At 33.0% G+C, this 26,581-nt stretch overlaps 1 protein-coding gene across 5 annotated transcripts in view; it reads left to right on the forward strand.

The window, feature by feature from the left end:
- The window catches only part of CDH18 (cadherin 18), a 360,524-nt gene that overhangs the window by 215,714 nt on the left and 118,229 nt on the right, over positions 1-26,581 (forward strand). For all 5 annotated transcript variants that reach the window (XM_055245947.2, XM_055245950.2, XM_055245951.2 and 2 more), the window contains 2 exons: positions 3,637-3,804; positions 25,113-25,300. In XM_055245947.2, coding sequence (XP_055101922.1) covers positions 3,637-3,804; positions 25,113-25,300 — 356 coding nt within the window. The remainder of the gene's footprint in view (positions 1-3,636; positions 3,805-25,112; positions 25,301-26,581) is intronic.

The following is a 26,581-nucleotide window of genomic DNA, read 5'->3' on the forward strand; positions in this document are numbered from 1 at the left end:
TCTGTTAAAAAAAAGACAGCTATTATGCTAAGCATTAAGAATGGAACGTAGGCTGTGAATTAATCTTGAATTTGATTAAAATAATTTTTATCACAATATTGGTAAGATAAATGTTTACCATTTTCCCCTAACTTATTTCAACATTGTTCACAATTTCAGATAAATTCATTATACAATCCAGAAACCGCACTTGTGTTTACCAAATGAGTTGAAAATTTGTGTTTATACAAAAAGCCATACTTAGATGTTTATGCAGTTTTCTTCCTAATCACTGAAACTTGGAAGCAGGTAGATGCCCTTCAGTAAGTGAGTAAATAAATAAATTGTGGTCCATGCAGAGATAATGGAATATTAGAGTTAAAAGGAAATGAGCTACCACACTTTGAAAAGACATGAAGAAACCTTAAATGCATATGACTAAGTAAAAGAAATCAATCTGAAAGGCTAACCGTATGATTCCAATTGCATGACATTTGAAATAGGCAAAACTATGCAGACAGTAAAAAGATTAGTGGTCGCCAGGGGTTGGGGGAGGGGAGGGATAAATGGTAGAGAAGAGACAATTTTTAGAGCAGTGAAACTATTCTTTTTGATACTATGAAGTAGTTTAATGTTGTCATAGCTGGCAAAACCCATAGAATATAAAACACCAAGTGTAAACCCTATTGTAAAATCTGGACTTTTGATAGTAAAGATGTGTCAATGTGGGCTCGTCAATAGTAGCAAATGTACCACTGTGGTATGGAATGCTGTTAGTGGGGAGGCTGTGCTCATGGAGAAAGTAAAGGGTATATGGGAATTCTTTGTTCTTTCTGCTCAATTTTACTGTGAAAGGACCTAAAACTGCTCTAAATATAGTCTATTTAAAAGGAGAAATAAGAAGTTACTGTCTATCAGTTGTACTTTAAGTGATCCCAGAAAATGCATCTGGGTTCCAGGTTAGAAAGTGATCATCTTTTACTGAAATCATGTTGCTATGGCAATTTGACTGTAACAGTTTCTGATTATCTATACGTCTCCAGGAGGGGTCATAGCTAAGCACATGCAGCTGCACCATCCTCAAGAGAGTTGTGATTTTTTTTTTTTTTTTTTTTTTTTGAGATGGAGTCTCGCTCTGTCGCCCAGGCTGGAGTGTAGTGGCACAATCTTGGCTCACTGCAACCTCCACCTCCCAAGTTCAAGCAATTCTCTTCCCTCAGCCTCCTGAGTAGCTGGGACTACAGGCGCATGCCACTATGCCTGGCTAATTTTTTGTATTTTTAGTAGAGACAGGATTTCAGCATGTTAGCCAGGATGGTCTCAATCTCCTGACCTCATGATCTGCCTGCCTAGGCCTCTCAAAGTGATGGAATTATAGGCCTGAGCCGCCGCGCCCAGCCGAGAGTTGTGATTTTAAGTTAATCCTGAGACAATCCTTTCAGAGAAGTGTGTCCATTTTGGATATGGTCTTTTCTATCCATGAGCAAATTTGGCTGGCAAATTTCTTCCCATTTCATCCAGGAAGTGGTTGTAGATATGTGTCATTCACTTCGTAATACTTGGTTTTACCTTTACATATCTATTTTACAAAACTTACTAATGATTTTATTGTAAACCTTTATCTTTGATAATAATCTCATATTTCTCCCCACCAAAAACAAGTCCCATTTATAATTAATTCTCCTTAGGAAAGACAGCTTTACTTTTTTCAAGTGGTAGAAAATATAAATTTCTTTCATAAAACAATTTCATAAATTCTTTGCTTGTTCATTTCTGTATCAATTCAATTCCTACTAATGTAATTATCATATGATAAAATATTGTTTTTTTAATAAGGGTGCTTGAGGCTTTTTCATATGCATGAGTTAGATGAATCATTTATTATCATATTATTATAATTTCTTTTGGTAAGAATAATTTTGATTTCTATTTAGCTTCAGGAAAATTTTTCTGAATTCCCTCAATTATATGTTCACAATATGTGAAAGTTACGGGATCTTCTTTCCTGATACTTGAGGCTCTCCTCTCAAAGTCATTATTACATAGCCAATCAATTCAGTAAAAAAAGAAAATAGTGATTTACTTTTTTATATTCAAAATAAGTGACAAAGCAAGTCATTGAATACTCCTTTCTTCTTTTAAAAGTCTATTTTAACATAAATATATAAATCCTTTCTTCTCATAAATTAAGATATTGTCTGTAAAAGTATTTGGTAAAGCCTATAGGTAACAGTTATAACTGACAACTTCTTAAGAATTGTACTGTAACTAATCAAGTGCGAGTTTGATTGAAAGTCATTGGTGTATTTATTAAAGATGACATGCTTCAAATATTTTTAATGAAAATACATTTATGAAAAAATGACATGTTTGAAGGATCAAATGTGTTTATATTTTATAATTATATGCATATATAGATGGACATATAAATACATATATATACATATATACATATATTTATACACATGTTTATAATCTATCTCATGGACATGAGGACAATATTCTATGTTATGGCACAGTTAGTATACCCTGAGTAAACTTTATCCTCCAGAATATGCATTTTTAGCTTTAAGATGTAAGACTCTATTAACAGAGCTATTTAATTTATGTATGTAGAGGTGGGTGTTTATGTATGCATAATCACAGATGGGTATTTAATATTTTTCATTTCTTTATTCAATCCAAGGGTTCATCATGCAAAAGTGTTAAATGTCCCTCTTTGCACTACTAAGATAAAAAATGTGATTTTTTTACAGATGATTTGTAGAATAAACCTTATCAATTTCTTTATTTTGCCTAAATACTTAGATCTAGTTCTCCTTAAAGTTGTTTTCTAACAAAAATAGTGAGTTTCTTAGTCTTTGATACTTGTTAATATGCCTCCTGCCTATAATCTCTGTTTAAGTGTCCAAACTCCTCAAATGTTTTCCATCATTAAGCATTGATAACTCTGCCAGGAAGCTATGTAAATTGTTCTATAAAGAGGAAAGTTAGCCTCTGCTTAAATCAATATGACCACCTTAGTTGACACTTCTGAGGAGCTCAAATTGCAAAATATTCAGCATACAGGACTGCCCTTGAGAGACCATGTACTTTTTTTTTTTTTTTTTTTTTTGAGTTGGAGTCTTGCTCTGTTGCCCAGGCTGGAGTGCAGTGGCATGATCTCCACTCACTGCAACCTCCGTCTTCTGGGTTCAAGCGATTCTCCTGCCTAGCCTCCTGATAGCTGGGATTACAGGCATGTGCCACCATGCCCAGCTAATTTTTTTTTTTTTATTTTTAGTAGAGATGGAGTTTCACCATATTGGTCAAGCTGGTCTCAAACTCCTGACCTTGTGATCCACCCGCTTCAGCCTCCCAAAGTGCTGGGATTACAGGTGTGAGCCACCGCATCCGGCTGAGGGACCATCTACTTTAAGGAATGCAGAGAGATAGGCATCTTAATTTACTTAATCGGATGTTTGGGGCATGGGATAATAAGTAAATTTTTCAGAGACAGTATTCATGCACTGGTAAGGTATTGTTTTTCTCAGACACGTGGCTTTATCCCAAAAAGATGCTGTTTTAACAGACATTTCTTAAAATATGTGTGTGTATGTTTGTTGATACTTGCTTATTATATAGCTCATACTGTTTATTAAACCATATCTATTACAGGAGTTATTAGAACAGCCTTACATAACATGGACAGAGAAGCCAGAGAACATTACTCCGTGGTCATTCAAGCCAAAGACATGGCTGGGCAAGTTGGAGGGCTTTCAGGATCTACAACAGTCAACATCACCTTAACCGATGTCAATGACAACCCACCACGCTTTCCTCAAAGTACGTATTTGTTTTCCATGATTTGAATTTATCATTATCTTTTTATGTAAAGTAAAATGAAATACTTCAACAATGTTATGTTACTGTTTTCTTAAGTGGAATCATTCTGGTTTTGTGCTATATGATCACCCTTCTTCATGTAAGACTCATGAAATCACTCCAGCTATTGTCTTCTGAACCTAGGAAATAATTGGGAACGTGTTCAGAGTCAGAGTTTCATTTGGCATCAAGTTAAATATTAAAAATGATGTCGTGGTACTGAAAAATGGCATCTTGCCTTTGGCGAAGTATCTGTGTATTCTTAAAGTATTCATGGAGATGTTGAAAAGGTATTTTGATGTGAACATTCTTCTCATGCAACATTATTCTATACATTCTGTGACTGATATTTTTTTTAAAATTCTTCATGTTATGAAGAAATGCTCTATACAGATGCATGCATGTAAGCACACACACACACACACACACACACACATGCACACACATCATCCAAAAGCAAGTTGAAGTTAATATGATAAGATGAGGTCTCAGAGTAAAATATAAGACTTGAAAACAGAAAGCATACTTCAGTAGGCAATTTTGGGGGAGAGGAGAGATATGAATCCTGTGGGTTTGGAGGGAGATGGTGCTTATGACATGTTCTGAATGTAAAGGATATAATTATAATATATTTCAGTTTTTAAAAATGGAAGATACTATAGATAACATTTTATACAACAGTCACTAATAATCACAGATATCCTACAGAGGAGTTGTCTCTTATGTTCATCTTACAAATGATGTTTAAAAACTGTCATAAGTTAGATCCTTTGGTGTGTCATAAAGGCTCTTCTCAAGTCAGCGTGAAATGCCTTTCTCAGCTTTATCTCTTGTCTCTTAATAGCATTTGCAGTACAACTCAGGCCTAGACACCGTGGAATACTGCCTCCTCCTAAAATATAATAACACTTTGTACATCCTTACTTCAACTAAAATTTTTCCTTATTCACGGCTGTTTGTTAAAATCCCTGCTACAAGTTTCTCTGAAATTCCTGTTGCAGAATTAGAAGAGATTTGCAATTAATTCCTGTTGCAGAATTACTCATTCTTTTTTCCCTCTTGCACAGCACTTTTGCATGCTTGTTCGTGTTATACTAATTTTCCCTCTTTCACAGCACTTTTGCATGCTTGTTCAGGTTCTACTAATTTCTGCAGGTACATAGATCCCCTTCCACTTATGAGATCCTCTAGGAAGACGCTAAATTGTTTTTGCAAACTTAGATGTTCAGCCCAGTGAGTGCCCAGCATTTGATAAATGATTCTTAGTGAGTAAATTAGTTGAATTTAAATACTCTGTCAAACCATCATTATTAAACGATTATTATTAAATACATGCAAATCATAGTCATAGTTAAATAAAAATCATTTTAAAATGTTGATGCCAGAGATAAGATATTACCTGGTGCATTCATGTGGCGTTTGCTCTATGAAGAAAGTATATATCATAGGTAAGTCCATATTTTATTGAGCCATAAAATATAATTAAATTTTAAAACATTTTCCAGATTAGGATGAACTTTTGTATCAATGGTATCACTTAGTTCAACAATATGCATATACATGAGGTAAATGTTATTATTTCACAGATTGGTACAATTGAAGTTGAAGATTAAAAAAAGATAATAAGCAATAATGCAGATTCAACAGAATATACACTTTATTATAATTTAGGATACCAACTTGCCTATCTTGTTTTCAGAAAGATTCTACCACCACTATTTTTAAGATGTACATTCATATTATAGCCTTAATAGACAGAAAACTCAGGTTGTACATCATAGGATTCAGTAAACGCTAGTCTGTAGTAAATATAGCATCTCCTACTCTCTCTTTTTCTCCAATTCTTCCTAAAATAATTATTAAAATTACAGGTTTATTAAGATTGACTTTATAGATTTACAGAAAATTTAAAATTTTAATTGTGATGGATATAAGGAATATTATTCATATAGATGAATATAGATACATAATAAAGAGGTATTTGTTCCTAATTTTATTATTTTGATCAATAATAGTGTCATTGTTGAAGCATCAGTATACAATGAAAATAATCACTTTACCTGACAAACAGAATAAGTGTATACTCTCTGAGTTAACTCATTGTGTCTAATGAATTCTTTCTTCCGTCAGTAACGTTCTGGCAGAATGATTGACAGATGTAAATACTGCTGCATTTCAAGGTGTTCTTAGAGTTTTGAAAAGGAGGCACTACACGTTCAGAAGCTTACACTTGGGGTTTCTTAAAAGATACTTTATTTTGCACTCCATTTGAACAAAACAATGCTGCTTTTGCAACAGTTTGCTGTCACCATGACAAAAGTAGCTTGTAATAAAGTGTTCTTTAATTTATCCATAAATCGCAGCTTATTAAACAGCTATGTACCTAGTGGGGAAGTATTGTAAACTGCTTGGAGAAAAGAAATGATGTAAGGACTTGTATTCACAAAATACCATGACATGTGCAAGTCTACACACAACTCAAATTCTATAAAGTTCATATCCTGTCATCAAATGGATCCAGTAGTTGAATTGTCTCTCTTAATGTGAGGTTTTTACAGTTGCCCTTTCTACTTCTTTCTCTCATCACCTGTCTGAGACAGTTATACTTCTTACAATTGACACTTGAATAAACATCCCTAACTACAAATTTTGCAAAAATATTCTCTCAAAGTGTTTTTTCCTCCATGCTTCATCTACCATGCTTGAAAAAGTGAGTAGGCTAGTTATAATGCATGGTACTTAGTTATCAGTTTATCTTGAAGTAAATAGGCTTTGAGTAAGTGTTTGAGAGGTAGTAAATTAGAGCTAATAATTTGCAATGTCTCTACTCTAGAGAGTTACAAACGCAGTAGCTTAGGATACAGGTCAGATAAATGTCTTGGAGGAAACAGGCTGCTTGTCAGTATCAGGAATGTGAAAAAGGAGCATAGAGACTGGATAATGCATGCCCAACTACAAGGGTAGCTACTATTTAATTCAAATTGATGCCTACCTCTGGGCTACATGGTGTTGGAAAAGGAGCCCCTGAAACAAAACAAAACAAAAAGACTCATAGTGAAAGAAAACAAATCAGCCCATCTATGGCTTGAAATTCTACTCAAAGTACACAAATGATGTGCACTTCTCCTTCTAGAGAAAATCATCTACCTAAAGATATAAAATTCCCTAGTGTTAGTTCTTTCATTAAAGGTAATCTATTTTATTCTGCCATTTCCTATTCTGGTTTTTAAAAACTGTATTCTGGATTATGGTTGTTGCATAACTTATTCTTGGATAGATAAAAGTCACTGACATTATTTTGCACAAACCATATGCATATAAAATTGAAGACCTTACATGAAAGTTTACAAAACAAACCTTCTATGTCCTAAATGGAAGGAATTATATTGTTGTATAGAGGATTGCTGTTGTAAGGTAAATCATCTAGTAACAGAAAGAAGCATAACGCAGGCCAAATAATCACAGTGCATCAACCTTTAGGGCTTGATCCTCCATTATTACATTGCACCAACTGCAGCCACAGTAAGCTTAAGTTTTCAGAAATTTGCTATCATTATGTTAGATTAAATCTAACATAACTTTCTCCAGAACTTAAATGATAGCAAATTGCCAAGAATGTAAACTCAGTTGTGACTGGAGTTGGTTTAGTGCCATGTAATATTGGAGGATCAAGCTCTAAAAATTCAATAGATGGCAGTATTTCCCATAAAGTTAGTAAACATCACAATTGTTTAACTGGTTTGGGTAATTTCTAATGTTAATGAGAAAGAAAATATTGCTGAAGATATTGGCACTGATGTGATTTTTTTTAGGGGGAGAGCTGTTTTTATTTTCATTGTTGTGGGTACAAATATGAATTTATATAATATTTTCATCATTAAAATTTTGTTTGAAACAAATTAAAGGAAAAAAAAGCTTCTCCCTTGACCCATCAAAATATGCAGGATTTTTTTTTTAATTATCAAAGAATTGAGGTCTTTCTAGTGTCTTTTGAAAATGATATCTGGGTCATTTTATTATGGTTGCAGGCATATATTTTGAAACATTTTGAGCATTTCTTTAAAATGCCAGTATATATTTGATTTTGCTAACTGTTCCTAATCACTTTAAAATAAGATAAATTCTGCAGCTGCATGTTTAGTATTCTACATATGTAAATTTCATTCAAGTTTATTCCTTGTACCATTCCAATTTTCTATATCCTTATAGAATTTTTGCTTGTCTGTTACTGAGAGAGATGTTAAAGTCTTCCAAGATGATACTGGATGTTTCCATTTCTCTTTTTTTTCCTCTGTTTAATTTTTCTTAGATGCAGTTTGAAACCATGCTATTGGATGCACACAGATCGAAGGCTTTGATATCTTTCTCTTGATTAAAATTGTTTTATTGTGAAATATATCTCTGTAGTGCTAATAATGCTGCATACCTTAAAGTCTAATTTGTCTCCTATAGCTATCCAGAGGTTTCTCTTTTTTTCTTCATTTCTTTTTGGTTATGGTTTGTGTGGTATAATGTTTTCTATAATTTTACTTTCAAACTTTATTGTTCTTAATTTTTTATTCTTAATTTATAAATGTTTCTTGTGACCACTTAGCTAATATTTTTGTTGTTTATTTTAAAATGACATTATAATTTCTCTAGCTTTTGTTGATTTACTACACTTATAATTACCTTAATTACTGATATAGTTTCATTTAGGGATATCATTTGTTATTTGTCTAATCTTTTCTTCTCTTTTTTTCTCCTCTCTCACATTCTTTGAATTATTAATTTCATTCATTTTGTCCTCCATTCACTTTTTTAAAATTTTACATTTTTATACTTTTTTCTATTTAAAAAAATACTGTAGATATTATTATTTATTTCACTCTACCTTAAATTATTTCATTGCTTGAAAATAGAACAACTTTAAAAGTGTTTAATGTCATTAACCCTTTGTTGCTTTTTTTTCTATTTTTGTCATCTTATACATTCAGTCCTATATGAAATTGTGATTATTGCTATTGTGTTAAATAGCAAATAATTATTTTTTAAGTCAATAATAATTTACCCCTCCTGGTACTATTTATTTCTCCTTGAATTTCTGTGTTTCCTTCTAGAATTATTGTTTTCTAAAGGGAATTATAAATTTCCGAAAAATCTTACATTTTCCCATTTTTAGTGATAGAAAACTGCCAATGAATTTTCTCAGCTTTTCTATATAAATTTACAATTTTGCCTTTATTTGTAGAGGGTATTTCCAATCAGAGTACAATTTTAGTTTGAAGGATTTTCTCCGTTTCAATAATTATTAATATAATTTGCTGTTTACCATTTTGTTCATTGAAAAATCAACTGTAGAATTGCTTTACAATAGTTTATTGTAGTTTAATGGACCTTTCTTCTATTAAGATATTCTTTGTTGTATTTTGTTTTCAAAAATTTAACCTACAATGCACCTAGGTATTTACTTTTTAAAAATCTGACTTACGGTTGTAAAGATGTTTTTAAGCTATCTTTTGTTAGTTTTGAGAAACACTTGGTCAGAATTTTTTCAAGTATTTCTTCGACCTCATTTTCTCACTTCTTTTCTATTAGTTCTACAAAATATGTCAGCTAGGTCTTTCAATTATATAACATTCATCTATTACTTTCTTTGCTGTATAATAATTATTATTCTACAGTTTTCTACAGTCTTCTTTCACCTGCATATTTTATATTAACCTATGTTCTAGTACACCAATCCTTTCTTCTGCTGTTTGTTCAGCAATTAAACCCATCTATTAACTCTATTAAGTACACACTTCAGCATTGACATTTTTGTTCTAAAATTTTTATTGGGTTTAGTAGATACAGATTATTGGTATCTGTTGAAATTCCCCACCCTTTTCTTTATTTAAACATATTAACCATACTTATTTCAAAACTTTTTGTAGAATTCTAATATCATAATCATGCCTGGGTCTTTTTAAAATATTTTCCTTCTTAGTTTTAGCCAATACTCATTTTTAATCATGCCTTTAAATTACTGATTGAACATTACATAAAGGAGTTGCAGAGGTTCATGATTATGCAATCTTTCAAAGAGGGGAGAGTTATTTCTTGCAGACATATAGAGTGTGGATTACTTAAATCAGTTGGATTCTGTTAGCACTAGCTTACTTTATTTCTCTCCTTACTTCCGGGAAGTAGCTCTTACTCCTGAAATCCGGATCTTTCTTCACTTACTCTCCACTGGTCTCAAGTGCTTACCAATTTCTAACTCCCCGGTACCTCATGGCTGCTGAAATCTCTGCCTAGCGCCTTTGCCTTCCAGATGCACTTTCTCTTGGTTTCTCAGAGCCTCCACACGTGTCAAAGTAGTGGGTGTGTCTACAATTACCACGAGAAAAATTACATTTGTTTTTTTCCTCACTTATCTGAGGTTTCTTCTTCTCTGTGCTTTTGTCCTCAATTTCTCAGCCCCTGTGCCAGCTCTGAACTCCAACCTGTCTCCAAAAGCTACGCAATTTTTGTTTGGACTGTTTCACCCAGCACTACATGTTTTTAAATGCCCTCAGTATATGTGCACATAAAATTTGTTTTGTTATGGTTTCTTTCTCTCAAGAATCATACTTCATCCTGAGTTCCCTACATTAATTGCTGTTCAATGCCTTAAAACAGTCATTTTCTGTATACTGTGCAACTTTTATAGTTGTTTCATATGACAGAGTTAGATATACCCCTCCATCATATCCAGATTTGAAAGATCATTCCACTTAAGTTTAAACAGAAAGGTTATGGAAGATAATTAGATGTATTCTATATCAATTTGTATTCTATGTGGCTAAATTGAAAGGATGAACTCTAAAATAAAGATGAAATTATTAAATTAACTTTAAATGAGTAATATTATTATTTTATTTTCATTTAGCCTTCATAAAAACACAATATTTTTATCTTACATCATGATATTTAGTTTATAAAGACTATTGAAATTAATTTATTATATACTTATTATATTAAATAAGACACATACACCTGTAGATCATATTCTTTCTGACAAAGTAACAGCTATAAATAAATAATAGTATTACATTCTTCTGATTTTAGAGTTGAATATTTTGAAATTTTATGGAGTTCTCTGTTTAGAAACGTACTAGTCATGACATTTCAATTGTATTATGATTTGTTTTTAATCTATATGGTTGTGTACTATAATAAAGTTACAGAATAATTCCTTTTCATTTACATAATATTTTGTTTAGGTAGGTATGTTTATGGTAGTAAGCATATATTTCTTGGAAATGATTTGATTCTTATAGTTAGGCATTACAAGTCAATTTGTACACCTTCAAGGAATGCTTAAAAAGTGGACTGAGTTTCAATTAAAATTTCTAATAGTCTTTCTTCAAGCATTTATGTGTTATTTATGATTAAGAGTGAGAGAAAACAAAGAAAGTGTTCCACTATAATACTTGGAAGAAAAACAAACCTTCTATAGAATAATCAGCTTTCCTATAGCGCCTGTTGACACATAGAAACAGAATGTATTGGGTTAAACAATTTTAAAGATATTTCTGAGAAGAGTAAAGATTCTGACAGAGGAAAATTGCCCTTTTTATTTATGGCATTCAAATGGCAGTAGTACTTAAATTTACTTTATTTATGTTTTAAAAAGCGTTGCATGTAGAGCCAACCACAATGCTTAATAATCAATATTCAATATAAGTCTCTTAAACGCAGGAAAATCTCAGAATACTTTGTGTGTGTGTGTGTGTGTGTGTTTTAATTTGAAATTAGCATTCTCAGCATAAACTGTATTTGCATAAACATTTAAAGTGGAGATTATAAAAACTCTCTGATTAATTTTATCAGGAAAGACAGGCAAACTCCGTTAAGTCAGACATCATAGTTTCTAACCTCTCACATGTCAGTCAGTTTTCCCTGAGCAGCATCTCACTTTGTCAAGTAAATACTATAAAATAGTGAATAGTTCTAACAAATGTAATGATTAAATTTATTACAGCTTTTGTAGGATAGGGCCTTGGGGTAATCATAGGGAATGACTTATTCAAGTAAATGACAAAATTACTGTAGTAAAGACACAAGGTCTTTTAAAAAGCAACTAGAATCAGTGCTGTCCTGGAGGAAAAGAAAGTATATTAAAAGGGACAAGCCTCAGTGAGACGAATGCCCTTTTATTATTCCCACCATGCCTTCCTTCCTTAAGTGTACTTTCCATAATCGGTAGTATTTTATGATGCAATCTAAGAAATTATGTGAGAGGATCACATATGGCATACAAAATTATGGTGCATCCAGATACAAAGCTATTCCACAGTGAAATCTGGATTCCTAAGCTGTGTAAAATTATGTCGTCTTAAAACCAGAATAAATTATTCTAGCGCTACTTGAAGAAATTAAAAACGAAAAAAAAACTTCTAATGAGTTAGAATATAATTTATAAATTATTTGCATATATTTGAAATACAAAAAAAAAGATTTTATTGACTATAAACAATTTGGTGCCTAAAATTGAAAAATGCACATTGCCCTACCTCATGTGTCAGAAAATCTAAGCCTCGCACACTGAAAATCCAAGCAAAACTAGCATTTTGAAGATAATTATATATTTTGGTAGTAATATCACTTTTTGTGATTTTGGTCAGATTTTCATCATAAATTCCCAGCATTTGTTGTATCTCTTCTTCATTTCTCTTGTTCTGAAGAACAGCTGAATTACTAGTTGTTCTCATTTTGATTTTATTTTTTGTAGTTAAAAAATACCTACAATAATATTTAGCCTTTTAACAATTCTAATGTGTGCATTTAAATAACACTACGTATATTCATATTGTTGTGCAACCAACGGTACTATTGAACTACAGAATTCTTTTCGTCTTGCAAAAGTAAAACTTTGTACCCAGCGTTTAATGGGTACTTTCCCATTTTCCCTCTCCTGAGTCTCTGGTTATTCACCTTTCTATCTCTATGAATTTTATTGTTCTAGGTACTTTATATAAATAGAATCATGCAATATTTGTCTTTCTGTGCCTGGCTAACTTCAGTAAAAATAATGCTTCAAGGTTCATCCAGGCTGTAAGATGTATCAAATTTTAACTTCTTTTGTAATGATAATTAATATTTTATTTAATGTGTATATTGCATTTTATCAATTCCTCTGTTGGTTCATGTTTGGGGTGATTCTACTTTTTGGCTATCATGAGTAAGGTGGCTGTGAATATGGGTATAACACCCCACTTTCAATGCTTTTAAGTATATATCCAGAAGCAGAATTGCTAGATCATATGGTAATTTTATGTTTATTTATTTATTTTTTTGAGATGGAGTTTCACTCTTCTTCACCAGGCTGGAGTGCAGTGGTGCGATCTCAGCTCACTGCACCCTCCGCCTCCTGGATTCAAGGGATTCTTCTGCCTCAGCCTCCTGATCAGCTGGGATTACAGGTGCCCTCCACCATGCCCAGCTAATTTTTTGTATTTTTAGTAGAGATAGGGTTATATCATGTTGGCCAGGCTGATCTTGAACTCCTGACTGCAGATGATCCACCTGCCTCGGCCACCCAAAATGCTAGGATTACAGACATGAGCCACCACTCCCTGCCATGTTTAATTTTTTTAGAGGCCTCCATACTGTTATCCACAATGGCTATACCATTTCACTGCTCCGCTAACAGGGCACAAGAATTCTAATTTATCCACATCCTCACCCACACTAGTCATTGTCTTCGTTTTTGTTTTTAATTTTTATTTTTTATCTTCTTTGGAGAGATGTCTATTCCAGTTCTTTGCCCATTTAAAAGATTGGATTGTGTGTGTGTGTGTGTGTGTGTGTGTTTTGCAGTGTTAACTTATAATAGTCTGCATTTATTTATGTCTTTAATTTATTTCCACAATATTTTGTCATTGTCAGTGCACACATTGTTTTTTAGATTTATCCCTAAATATTTTATCATTTTTATGGTATTAAAAATGGAATTGCTTTGTTTTTTTTACAATTATTCTTTATCTTGTAACTTTGCTGAATTACTTTATTAGTTCTAAAAGTTTGTGTGTGTTTGTATGTGGGGGTGTGTGTGTATTTGTGTAATCCCTATGGCTTTCTATGTATAAGATCATGTCATCTGAACAGAGATAATTGTATTACTTCCTTCCCAATTTGGATGCTTTTAATTTCTTTTTCTTGCCTTATTACTATGGCAATAGTATAATTTCAGCATTATGTTGAATAGAAGTTCAAAAGTAGGCATCCTCTTCTGTTCCTGGTCTTACAGTAAATGCATTTAGTCTTTCACCATTTTAATGATATTAGTTGTGGGGTTTTAACATATGGCTTTTATTATGTTGAGGAAGTTTCTTTTATTTATAGTTCTATTTTATGTTTTTTTAATCATAAAATGGAATTGAATTTTGTCAATTGCTTTTTCTGTAGAATTGACATGACCTTGTGATTTTTTTTCTTTATTCTGTTAGTGGAAATGAAAATTAATTGATTTTCATATGTTGAACTAAACTTGTATTCCTGGAAAAAAAATCCCAATTGCTCATGGTGTGCATTCCTTTGATATTATGCCAAAATCAGTTTACTAGTATTTTGTTAATAATTTTTGTATTAATATTCATAAGGAATATTGGTTTTTAATTTTCTATTCTTTTAGTGTCTTTGTCTATTTTTGGTTTCAGGAGAATGCTGATCTTATAAAATAAATTAGGTAATTTTCTGTCTTTTTTTACTTTTTGCAGGATTTTGAGAATTTGTGTTAATTCTTCTTTAAATGGTTAGTGGAATTAAAGCAGTACAGCCATCTGTTGCAGGGCTTTCTTTCTTGGGAAGTTTTTGATTGCTTATTGACTCTCCTTATTAGTAGTATGTCTATTAAGAATGTTCATTTTTTCCTAATTTTTTCATGGTAAGTCGTATTTGTAAGAATATATTCATTATTTATAGATTATCCAGTTGGTTGGTATTTGTTTGCAGGACTTCCTTGTAAAATTCTTTCATTTCTGTAAAATCAGGGTAGTGTTTCTACTTTCTTTCTAATTGTAATTATTTGAGAGTCCTCTTTCTCTTTCTTAGCCAATCAATTTTGTTTATCTTTTCCTAGAGAGAACAGATCTTGGAACTGGCTTGTCACCTTCTGCAGACCAAGATCTCCTTGCCCTGGGAAGGGAATGGGGCAAGAGCAAGCTGAAACACCACAGATGCTTAGTGCTTGAATTTATCTTTTCCTTAGTTGAGGATTTTCTTGCTTTCTGTACACATTTGAATGTTTCCAAGAGCTTTTATAAGTTTATTTCACCTTGTTTTTAGTCACTTTTTGATATTTCCATGAAGCTCTTGTTCCCTCATGGAAACATCAAAAAGCAACTTAAAACTAGCTGAGCTAAACTTACAAAAACTCTGGGAAATATTCAAATGTGTACAGGCTTGGAGCTTTGTAATCTGCCATTTTTCTAATGTAAGTACCATCTTTTTTTTTTAGGCATTTAAATCATAAGTACTACCAATACATTTAATTTTTCCAGATAAGAAAAGGATTCCACCTTAAAAATAATGTAAGGCATTAAAATACTACATATCCTATAGTGCATATTAGTATGGTAGATATTTCATTCAAGGAAAAAAATTTCTCCCCACGTACTTTCTATTTTTTTCATGAAAGTATTTAATAATTTTCAAGAATGAACAGACCTTCATGAAAACTATCTTCCTTTTTTTTTCAAGAAAAAGGACAGAAAAATAAATTCAAGTGTATAAATTATTGATATTTTACTGTTAAAATAATTAGGTATCTAGTATGAAAAAATATTTAGAGGAGTGAGGAGAGACAACCTTTAGTGACCCTAAGCATTGACTTTAGTATTTTAGAGAACAGCTGGCTCAGTAGATATAAGTTAGCTTAAGAGATTAAAAGCTGGTGCCAGCTGAAAAACTCTAGAGGCTTATTTTTTCTAACAAAGGGGCCTTTACAGTTAAAGAACTCCCCTGTTGCGTGGCTAAATAGGTGCTCCAGTGTTCACTGTCTCTCCCACCCTGAAAACATGGAGAACATTATGGGAATTGGATTCCTTTCTATTGAGGGTCTTTTTTTTTTTTTTTTTTTTTTGAAACTGTCTCACTCTGTCGCCCAGGCTGGAGTGCAGTGGCGCCATCTCGGCTCACTGCAAGCTCTGCCTCCCAGGTTCCCTCCATTCTCCTGCCTCAGCCTCCTGAGTAGCTGGGACTACAGGCGCCTGCAACCACGTCCGGCTAATTTTTTGTATTTTTAGTAGAGACGGGGTTTCACCGTGTTAGCCAGGATGGTCTCGATCTCTTGACCTCATGATCTGCCCACTTCGGCCTCCCAAATTGCTGGGATTACAGGCGTGAGCCACCATGCCCGGCCGGCTCTGTGTTTTTTTAGTCATTCTTTACTGCTACACAAATCAGATGAAATATCGTCACAGACCTGATGACTATTAATAACTGGGGGTGTTCTTTTCTCACTTATGTATATGATGACCAAAGTATACACTGTGAGTGTACTTGGCCAGCATAATAAATATGAATATTTGTATATTCATAAAAGCAGAGCTACATGTAAAGCAGCATAATATCTGTTTTACTTGGTACATACTTGAAAAATAAATTCTTGCATTTTGAAAATACGTGTTAAATGACTTGAATTTTTATAAAAAATATACATAATCCATTATATAACAGATATTGTTTACATCAATTTCCTCATTGTATCAACTAGATTCATGAGCCATGTCTTTTAGATTATCTAATCTTAAGACATCTATGAATATGTTGTGTCTATTATATAACACTGTGTGTACATATATTTATGTATGTAAATATATATACACACACATATGGAAATTATATCTGAAAGTTTAAAGTTATTATCTTTTATGGTAGAATACTAAATATGCTTTCACTACAATCACAAAGCAATTAACATTATCAATTGAGTCATACGATTTTTTAAAAGATTATTTTAGTGATAAAACAACTAATTGCCTTTTTTCTATTTTGTCTATTCCAATTTTTCATTAATAGTCACATATTATTGCGTAGTTATAAGTAACCCCTTGTTATAAATACAAATTTGACATTTTATTTGCAAATTTTAGTAATTCTGTGAAGTTGGACAACCAGATTCTAAAAGTTATATTACCATTACTGTTTCTATGTGGCTTAAATAGCTAGAATTCACTACAGGTAACACATCTCTTCATTGTGGGATGTCCTTTGCTACAGCCAACTTGAGTAATTTTTAATACTAACCATAATTATTTAACAGTTGTAAGTTTCATGGACATAAACAATTTTAGGGAAATGAGGAGATAATTAAATTTTGATATCAAATTGATATTTTAAAAATACAACTATCATTTAGTTTTTTCATTTCCTGTTTTTTATTTGTTTTGTTTTCAACATACTTTATATCAGCAAATGGGGAGTGTTATATGAAGTTTAACCTTCATATTTGGTTCATTCAGTTTCCTACGTCCTTCTTTTGTTGTAAACTTTAAACAATTTATTCTTTTTTCATTGGCCTACATTTTAAATTTTCCAAATAGTTTCAATTTACTTTTTTAAAAAAAGACTCAAGATTGTAGATGCCCAGCGTAAAGTTGGAGATGACCATCCTTTGAATATTTTAACAGAAACTCAGGATATGGTAGAAGTGACTATTCATTTGGGAGCCATAAGTTTATATGTTGATGCTGAAACCACAGGGACAAATGTACCTTTCTAGAGTGTGGATATAAGGAATAGAAATGAGGTACTAAGTTACGGACAATACTCTCTTTTAAGAAAAAAGTGAAAGATAAGTCTGTAATGAAACTAAGATATTAGCAAAGTAGTGATACAACCAGGGAAGGTCTGTGTTCTGAAACTCTAGAGAGGGCCTTTTTTATAGCTGTAGCCTAAGTAAATTCTCCTGCATGTGGATAAGGAGCTATGTAAAGTAAAATTCATTTGACTGTTTCTAAGTTAGAAAAATGTAGGATTAGATAACTTGTAGCACATTATTAAAATAAATACTACATTCTAATTAACGAACTAGAACTATATGCAACATCTTAGTTACATCTCAAATTATGATTTTGAATAAAAAATATAAACAAGATGAATATAAACATAAAATCTAAATAACTATACTGTTTGAATATGTATTTGTGGAAATACATTACATTAATATTTTTAAGATATGTAAGGGGATGATCATGGTTCCGGGAAGATGAGCTGAGAATTTGATTATAGCAAATGGCTCACTTAGAAGCATCACCTATGCCTTCAATAATATGTTACTTTATCAGATGAGAACTGAAGCAAATACACCAAAACATTAAGATTTGACAGCATACATGTGTGTTTCATGACATTTTTTATTTGTTTTTCTGTTACAAATATATCAAAGTATAAAATCATAGGAGGAGAAATAACCAGCAATAAAGGTGTAATAGAATCATGTTTTGTTTGTTTGTTTATTTTGGTTTTCAGTTTTCCTCAACATAACTCACAGTGCCCCAGGATGACAAGAACAATATCCATTTGAATTAGCAAATCACTGGCAACTACTGCAAAAGTGTGTATAGTTTATGCCTGTGTTGCAAAGCATGCCAATTGGCATATTAAAACAACTCATATTTATTATTTCACAATTGCTATAGGTCAGGAATCTAGCTATGGTTTAGTTGAGTGCCTTTGGTTCATGCTTATGAGATTCCAGCGTAGAAGTCTGCAGGGGCTGAGGTCTTGCCCAAAGGCTTACCTCAGGGCAGGTGGAGCTGGTTTCTGCTTCCAGCTTACTCACATGGCTTTTGGCAGGCATCAGTCACTTGCTCTATGGGCTGCAACAAAACATGACAGATAGCTTGCCCCAGAGAGTGATACAAGAGGGAGTGAGAAAGTGTTCCCGTGATAGAAGCCACAGTCTTTTTGTAACCTAGTCTTGTAAGAGATGTCCAGTTACTTTTGCTGAACTCACTTCATCATAAGTAAGCCACTATATCTAGCCAACATTCAAGAGGAAATGATTACTCAAGGACATGATCAGCAGGATGCATGGATAAAATGGGGCCACCTTGCAGGCTCTCTACTAAAACTTGACTAATAATTTACAAATTCTAATTCTCAAGTCAATGGAGAGTGTACAAAATATTAATCTGAATGTACTCCATTTTGTTTAATGGGACATAGTGAATGGGGAATTTACTATTCTTGCAATTCTTAAAATGTGTCAAGAATTATCAGGTTTTTTTTCTATAAACATAATCTGCCTGTACCAGGAATCTGTTTCATATTTTAAGACCCAGCCTAAATGTTTTCTGGGCTGTGAGTCTTTTGTGACCCATTTGAACAGTTTTTTGCAATCTGCTTTGTAAAAACAACCTTCTTTATAATGCTATCATCATAGTAATTCTATAATGTATTTATTTATCTCTGTTAACTAAGACATCTTTGGTTTTCTTTTATATATATATTTTTATTATACTTTAAGTTCTAGGGTGCATGTGCACAACGTGCAGGTTTGTTACATATGTATACATGTGCCATGTTGGTGTGCTGCACCCATTAACTCATCATTTACATTAGGTATATCTCCTAATGCTATCCCTCCCTCCTCCCCCCACCCCACAACAGGCCCCGGTGTGTGATGTTCCCCTTCCTGTGTCCAAGTGTTCTCATTGTTCAATTCCCACCTTAGAGTGAGAACATGCGGTGTTTGCTTTTTTGTCCTTGCGATAGTTTGCTGAGAATGATGGTTTCCAGCTTCATCCATGTCCCCACAAAGGACATGAACTCATCAAATTTTATGGCTGCATAGTATTCCATGGTATATATGTGCCACATTTTCTTAATCCAGTCTATCATTGTTGGACATTTGGGTTGGTTCGAAGTCTTTGCTATTGTGAGTAGTGTCGCAATAAACATATGTGTGCATGCAGACATCTTTGGTTTTCTAGTGTTACCATCCCAGTATTAACTATTTGACAGGTTTTTGAAGGCTTAAGTAATTGTGGGTAATTCTGGTTTAGTTGCACCTTGGAGACCACAACATCCAAAAAAATTGACTCCTTCTAGTCTCTGTCTCAAAATATTTTAGAGAATTTGTACCAATTTATTTTGTAATATTTGTATACATTTTGTTGAACAAAGCAGCGTCCCATTATAGATGTGACTTTTCAGGAACATCGTGATATTTTCAAGGCCAGTGCAGATCACATGGCTTCTCTTTGATGCTGATTTTATGGCCTCAGATTTGGCCTTTCAACACCAATTTTGGAAACATGACCATTGACAAAAGCCTCTTCTTAGTATTTCATAGCTGTGCCACCAAAGAGAGATGAAAGTTATTTTCTAGTTCCAGTTCAACATTTTTGAGAAGTATACTCTTTTTGGAGATGTTTGAAACAGCTGCCTACCCTTCACCAATCAACTGTGAGAAGGAAGGAGGGATCCTATAAACGTTTGGGTCTCATGCTCTTCCCATGCCAATTCACAGAATCGAGGAAGATAGATCTTTTGGTAATGGCAGATCTTGTTAAAATCATATGGTTAAGGTCAAGGGATTGTTTGTTTAAAAGAAGAGGGTGCTTTACACAGGAAAATATATGTTGGTTGAACATACAGTTTATTTGGACATTTAGTTTAGTTAAACTAAAAGCTAATGTTTTCCTGACTTTGCTGTGAGTTTATGTCAGGTGTATTCTCCAATGCTTGTGAAAGAGAGCTGAGAAAAGTATCTGTTGAACATCGAGTAAACACAAACACGTACATGAACATGTGTGTCAACCCTTAGTATCTATACATATACATTTAACATTATACATTTTTGTCTTTAGAAGTTTATCAAAGTTTTTTTTTTTTTTTTTTTTTTTTTTGAGATAGAGTCTCACTCTGTCTCCCAGGCTGGAGTGCAGTGGCATAACCTCGGCTCACTGCAAACTCTGCCTCCCGGGTTCAAGCGATTCTCTTGCCTCAGTCTCCCAAGTAGCTGGGATTACAGGCGTATGCCACCACACCTGGCTAATTTTTGTATTTTTAGTAGAGATGAGGTTTCACCATGTTGGTCAGGCTAGTCTCGAACAGGTCTGAAGCCACCATGCCCAGTTCGAATAAATATTTTAAACCACGAACACTGAATATCTTTCAGTTTATTTGTCTTTTTACATTTTTCATCCATGTTTTCTAGTTTACAGTGTATAAGTTCCTCACTTCCTTTGGCTTTTTACATTTTTCATCCATGTTTGATAGTTTTCAGTGAATGAGACTTTCACTTCCTTAGTTTATTTATACAGATTTTATTCATTTCAATGCTATTATAAATGGGATAATTTTTCTAATTTTTTCAAATAATTTTGTTAGTGTGTATAAATGCAACTAATTTTTTATGTTGATTTTATGTCTGCAACTTTACTGAATTTGTTTATTAGTTATAACGATTTTTGTTTTTTGTGGAGCTTTTTTATATGTATGTAATATTATATTATCTACAAACAAAGACAATTTTACTTATTTCATTATGATTTAGTTCCCTTTTATTTTATTTACAAGCCTAATTGCTCTGGCTATGTCTTCCAGTACTATTTTGAAAAGAAGGGGTAAAAGTGGGCATCCTTGCTTTGTTCCTGATCTTAATGGAAAAGCATTAAGCTTTTCTGTGGCACTCTCATAAAATGTCTATACTACATTTTAACTCTACAAGTACAGTAAAATCCCTATCAAAATCCAAATGGCATTTTTTACAGAGACAGCAAAGAGCAATTCTAAAATATATGCGGAAAGACAAAGGCCCGGAAGAACCAAAACAATGTTGAAAAAGAAGAACAAAGCTGGAGGCATCACGCTTGCTGATTTCAAAATATTTTAAAATGCTGCAGTAATTAAAATAGTATGGTAATGGCATACAGACAGATATGTGGGCCAGTGGAACAGAGTAGAGCCTCTAAATAAATCCAGACATAGGTAGCAAAATCATCTTCAACAAGGTTGCTAAGAATACACAATGAGAAAAGATAGTCTCTTTAAAAACAGGCTGGGCGAGGTGGCTCATTCCTGTAATCCCAGCACTTTGGAAGGCAGACACAGGCGGATCACGAGGTCAGGAGTTCAAGACCAGTCTGGCCAACATAGTGAAACCCTGTCTCTACTAAAAATGCAAAAAATTAGCTGCGTGTGGTGGTGTGGGCCTGTAATCACAGCTACTCTGGAGGCTGAGGCAGAATAATTCTGTGAAGCTGGGAGGCAGAGCTTGCAGTGAGCCGAGATGCACTATTCCACTCCAGCCAGTGTGAGACTCTGTGTCAAAAAACAAAACCAAACAAAACAAACAAACAAACAAACATGCAGTGAAAACTCAATATCTATATACAGAAGAATGAAAATGGCTTCTTTTTGTACATCATACACAAACACCAATTCAAACTGGATTAACAAGTTAAACATAAAATCTGAAACTGCACAACTCTTAAAAGAAAAAAATAGGGGTAAAGCTTTATGAGGTTAGTCTTGATAGTGATTAATCTGATATGACCCCCCAATCCCAGGCAATAATAACAAAAATAGACAAATGGTTCTATATCAAGTTATAAATTTTTAACGCAACAAAGGAAACAATCTACAGAGTGAAAAGCAGCCTATGAAGTGGAGTAAAATATTTGCAAGCCATGTCTGCTAAAAGGCTTATTTCCAAAATAAAACTCCTACAACTCAATAATAAAAAGAAAGGAGAAGAAGGAGAAGAAGGAGGAGGAGGAGGAGAAGGAGGAGAAGGAGGAGGAAGAAGGGGAGGGGGAGTGGGTGAAGGAGGAGAAGGAGGAGGAAGAAGGGGCGGGGAGTGGGTGAAGGAGGAGAAGGAGGAGGAAGAAGGGGCGGGGAGTGGGTGAAGGAGGAGAAGGAGGAGGAAGAAGGGGCGGGGAGTGGGTGAAGGAGAAGGGGAGGGGGAGACAGAGGTGGAAGAGAAAGGGAGGAGGAGAGGGAGAAGGAGAAGAAGAAGGAAGGAAAAAAAATCATCAATAACCTGATTTAAAAATGGGCCTAGGACCTGAATAGCTGTTTCTCTAAAGAACACATACAAATGGACAATGGGTACATATAAAGATGCTCAATGTCACCAGTCGTCATGGAAATGCAAATCAAAACTATAGTATGATAACACCTCATACCTGTCAGGATGGCTATTTATGAAAAAAGCCAATGACAGAAAAGTATTGTTGAGGATGTGAAGACATTTGAACCCTTGCACACTGTTGGTAGAAATGTGAACTTGTGTAGCATCTACAGAATATAGTATAAAGATTCCTCAAAAATTAAAAGTAAAATTACTATATGACCTAATGACCACACTTCTGAGTATTTATTTAAAAAATCGAAATCAGGATTACAAATAAATATTAGCATTCCTATGTTTATTGCAGCACTATTCACAATAGCTAAGATGTGGAAACAATCTAAATGTCCACAGACAGAGAATGTGGAGAAAAATGTGGTTTATCATACAGTGGAATAGTATTTAGCCTTAAAAAAAGACATCTTGCAATATGCAGCAACATGGATGAATACTGAGGAGAGTAGACTGAATGAAATCAACCAGTCACTGAAGGGCAAATATAGTACTGCATATTTCAATTAGATGAGGTATCTGAAATAGTAAAATTCATACAATCAGAGAATGGAGTGGTTGTGACCAGGGACTACGGAAGGTGAATGAGGAGTTGCTAGTCAACAAATATAAAATTGTCATTATTCAAAATGAGTCAGTCCTAAAGATCTGCTGAAAAACACTGTCTAGGAATAGCAATGCTGTGTTGTGTAGAAATTTGTTTATAGGATGGGTCTCATATTAAGTGTTCTTATCACAATAATAAAAAGTAGTATTTTCAACATTCACTAGATTAGACTTTTGTTTTCAGTATCATACCACTAATGACAAATGGTTGTCTCACTGAAATTATTTTTTAGGGATTGTGCATTCACTTATCTATATAGTCTAACTATATCCTTGTATAGCATTGAATCGCTATTAATTTAATCTTGATAGAAATTATTTTATCAAATTACATTTTAATTCAAGATTCCTGGGCTTCTGTTATTTATAATGTTTTGAATTTTCTATAATAAATTGCTCTAATAAGCTTTTTTAACTTGTCAATAAAACAATTATTAAAAACGTTCATTATGCTTCTTAATATAAGCACTATAGAAACGGTTCCATTCGACATTTAATATCAGGACAAACTTTGGAAAAATGATATTTGTACCTAGTAGACAATAAGAGTATAAAATTAACAGTGCTTTAAAATTGTTAGCATCTATCTAATCTGTCTATCTGTCTATCTATCCATCTGTCTAATTAGTTACTTGTGTGCATATACTCTTCTATTTGGATTGTATGAAATCTCGTTAATTCTTCTTCTAGTAATTACAATTTTATATTGATTAAAAATTGAATATTAACTTGTCTGTTGAATACTACCACAGGGGAGTTCTAAGAATAAATTGGTTTTAAACACTTAGAGGACAACAGTCACCACTGCTGTATATAAAATATCAATGTCTTCACCTAAAATATTAGGTGTCAGAATTAATGCTAATTCACAAATGCTGTTTAATTTTCTGTAGCCATTTACTTTCTCATACTTCAACTCTGTAATCGATTTTTAAAAATTTTAATAACTTTATGTTATTTAAAACTTTATTATGAAGCCACCTCAAATCCTTTTTAGAAGCTGATAGGGAATTTATGGTAAAGAAATATATAAATACATTCACTTTCTCTGACATGACTGTATATCTCACTATACTTGATAAAAATAATTATCTATATTCACAAATAGGCTATGGCATTTTATCTTGTTTTTCTGTTGAATTCCATATTTCCACACTTTTTGTTTCCACACTTTTATATTTGAACTTCACATGTTACAATGAGGGAAAGAATAAATTGGGATTACACTAATACTTGACTAATTCAGTTTGGGTTCAAAATCAGAATGAAAACTTGACCTCTCCTCTAATTGTCTGTAGCTTAAGGGTTTAGAGCTAATAAAATATTTCATATTCAAATATATAAATTATTTTCATGCAAAGTATTTTACATACCTTTTAAAGTTTATATAAATCTAGTATTTATGAAATAGTCTACTTTTAAAATCTAAAAAAGTCCATTTGATGCATTACCTAATATAATGTTCATTTGAATATGTGCTCTAAATATTTATTGTCTTTTTCTTGTAAGATTATTTCATGAACATTGTATTTAAATACATTTAATATGAAATGTCTTCCAGAACACTATCAGCTATATGTTCCTGAGTCAGCTCAAGTTGGTTCAGCTGTTGGGAAAATCAAGGCAAATGATGCCGACACTGGCTCAAATGCTGACATGACCTACTCCATCATAAATGGTGATGGCATGGGAATATTCTCAATCTCCACCGACAAAGAGACCAGAGAAGGAATCCTTTCTTTAAAGAAGGTAAAAAGAACATACTTTTTGTGATTCAGGCAACTCACTCATCTTTTCCTGAATGGAAATTTGGCAGAGGTATGAATAATCCATGCCGTCAGGCCATTAAAATGATACAATATTGTCACTTTGAGATATACTTACATTTTAATTACTGTTTGTCGACTGTTTAGATCTTTTCTTAAGAAAATATATTTTGCTAAGGTGGGAAGATCTGATGTAGACTACACTAACAATGTTGCTCTCCATCTTTCTTCGTTTTGTCTCTGCTGTAATCTTCCTGAAATGTCCCAATGATAATAGTCAAGAAATAAATAAAAGTAATTTCAATGAAGTGCAAAGAATCAAAGCATCATCATAATAAAGCTATGGTGATTCTGTTATGGCCAGAAAGGATGACCAAGGGGGCTGAGATATTTGCCATTTTAAAATGTACTCCAGGTGATTCTACAGTAGAACTATTTAGATAACAGGCTGAGATATTTTATTCTAATGTGCCTACTGTAGATGTTGATGTGAGCCTGTTGTCTGTCTATCTATCTGTCTATCTATCTATCTATCTATCTATCTATCTATCTATCTATCATCTATCTATCTATCATCTATCTATCTGTCTATCTATCTATGTATCTATCCATCTGTCTAGCTACTTGTATACATATACTTTTCTATTTGGATTGTATGAAATCTCATTAATTCTTCTTTAGTAATTTTAATTTTATATTGATTTAAAATAGAATATTAACTTGTCTGTTGAATACTACCATGGGGAAGTTCTAAGAATAACCTGATTTTAAACACTTAGAGAATAATAATCACCACTGGTGTATATAAAATATCAATGTCTTCACCTAAAATATTTTCTCATTGTAATTTTTTTTTCTCAAATTGTCAAACCTAGGTCAAGGTGATAATGAAAAGAGACAATTTGCATATCTTTATTTAACAAATGTATTTATTTTGAGTTCCTTCAATGTGTCAGTTGCTATGTTCCACACAAGCTATGCAAAGAATAAAAAGGATAAGTCTGGAGCAAAGGCAGACTCAGCCCCTACCTGCACACAGCTTCTTATCTATGGACGTGGACAGACATTAATCAAATATCACATACATTCCTAGATCAATAATATGTTTTCTATGAAGAAGAGTTATATAGTGCTACAAGGGAAAAATCTAGAATATTTAATCCTTTCTGGTATTCAGCAATAGTTAAAGAGAGAATTGAAAGAAGCCTAGGAGTGAGTTAGGTATAGACTGTAAGGATGACTATTTCAGGAAGACAGAAAATGT

Source organism: Symphalangus syndactylus, chromosome 16 (genome assembly GCF_028878055.3).
Source record: "Symphalangus syndactylus isolate Jambi chromosome 16, NHGRI_mSymSyn1-v2.1_pri, whole genome shotgun sequence".
NCBI classification, from domain to species: Eukaryota; Metazoa; Chordata; class Mammalia; order Primates; family Hylobatidae; genus Symphalangus; species Symphalangus syndactylus.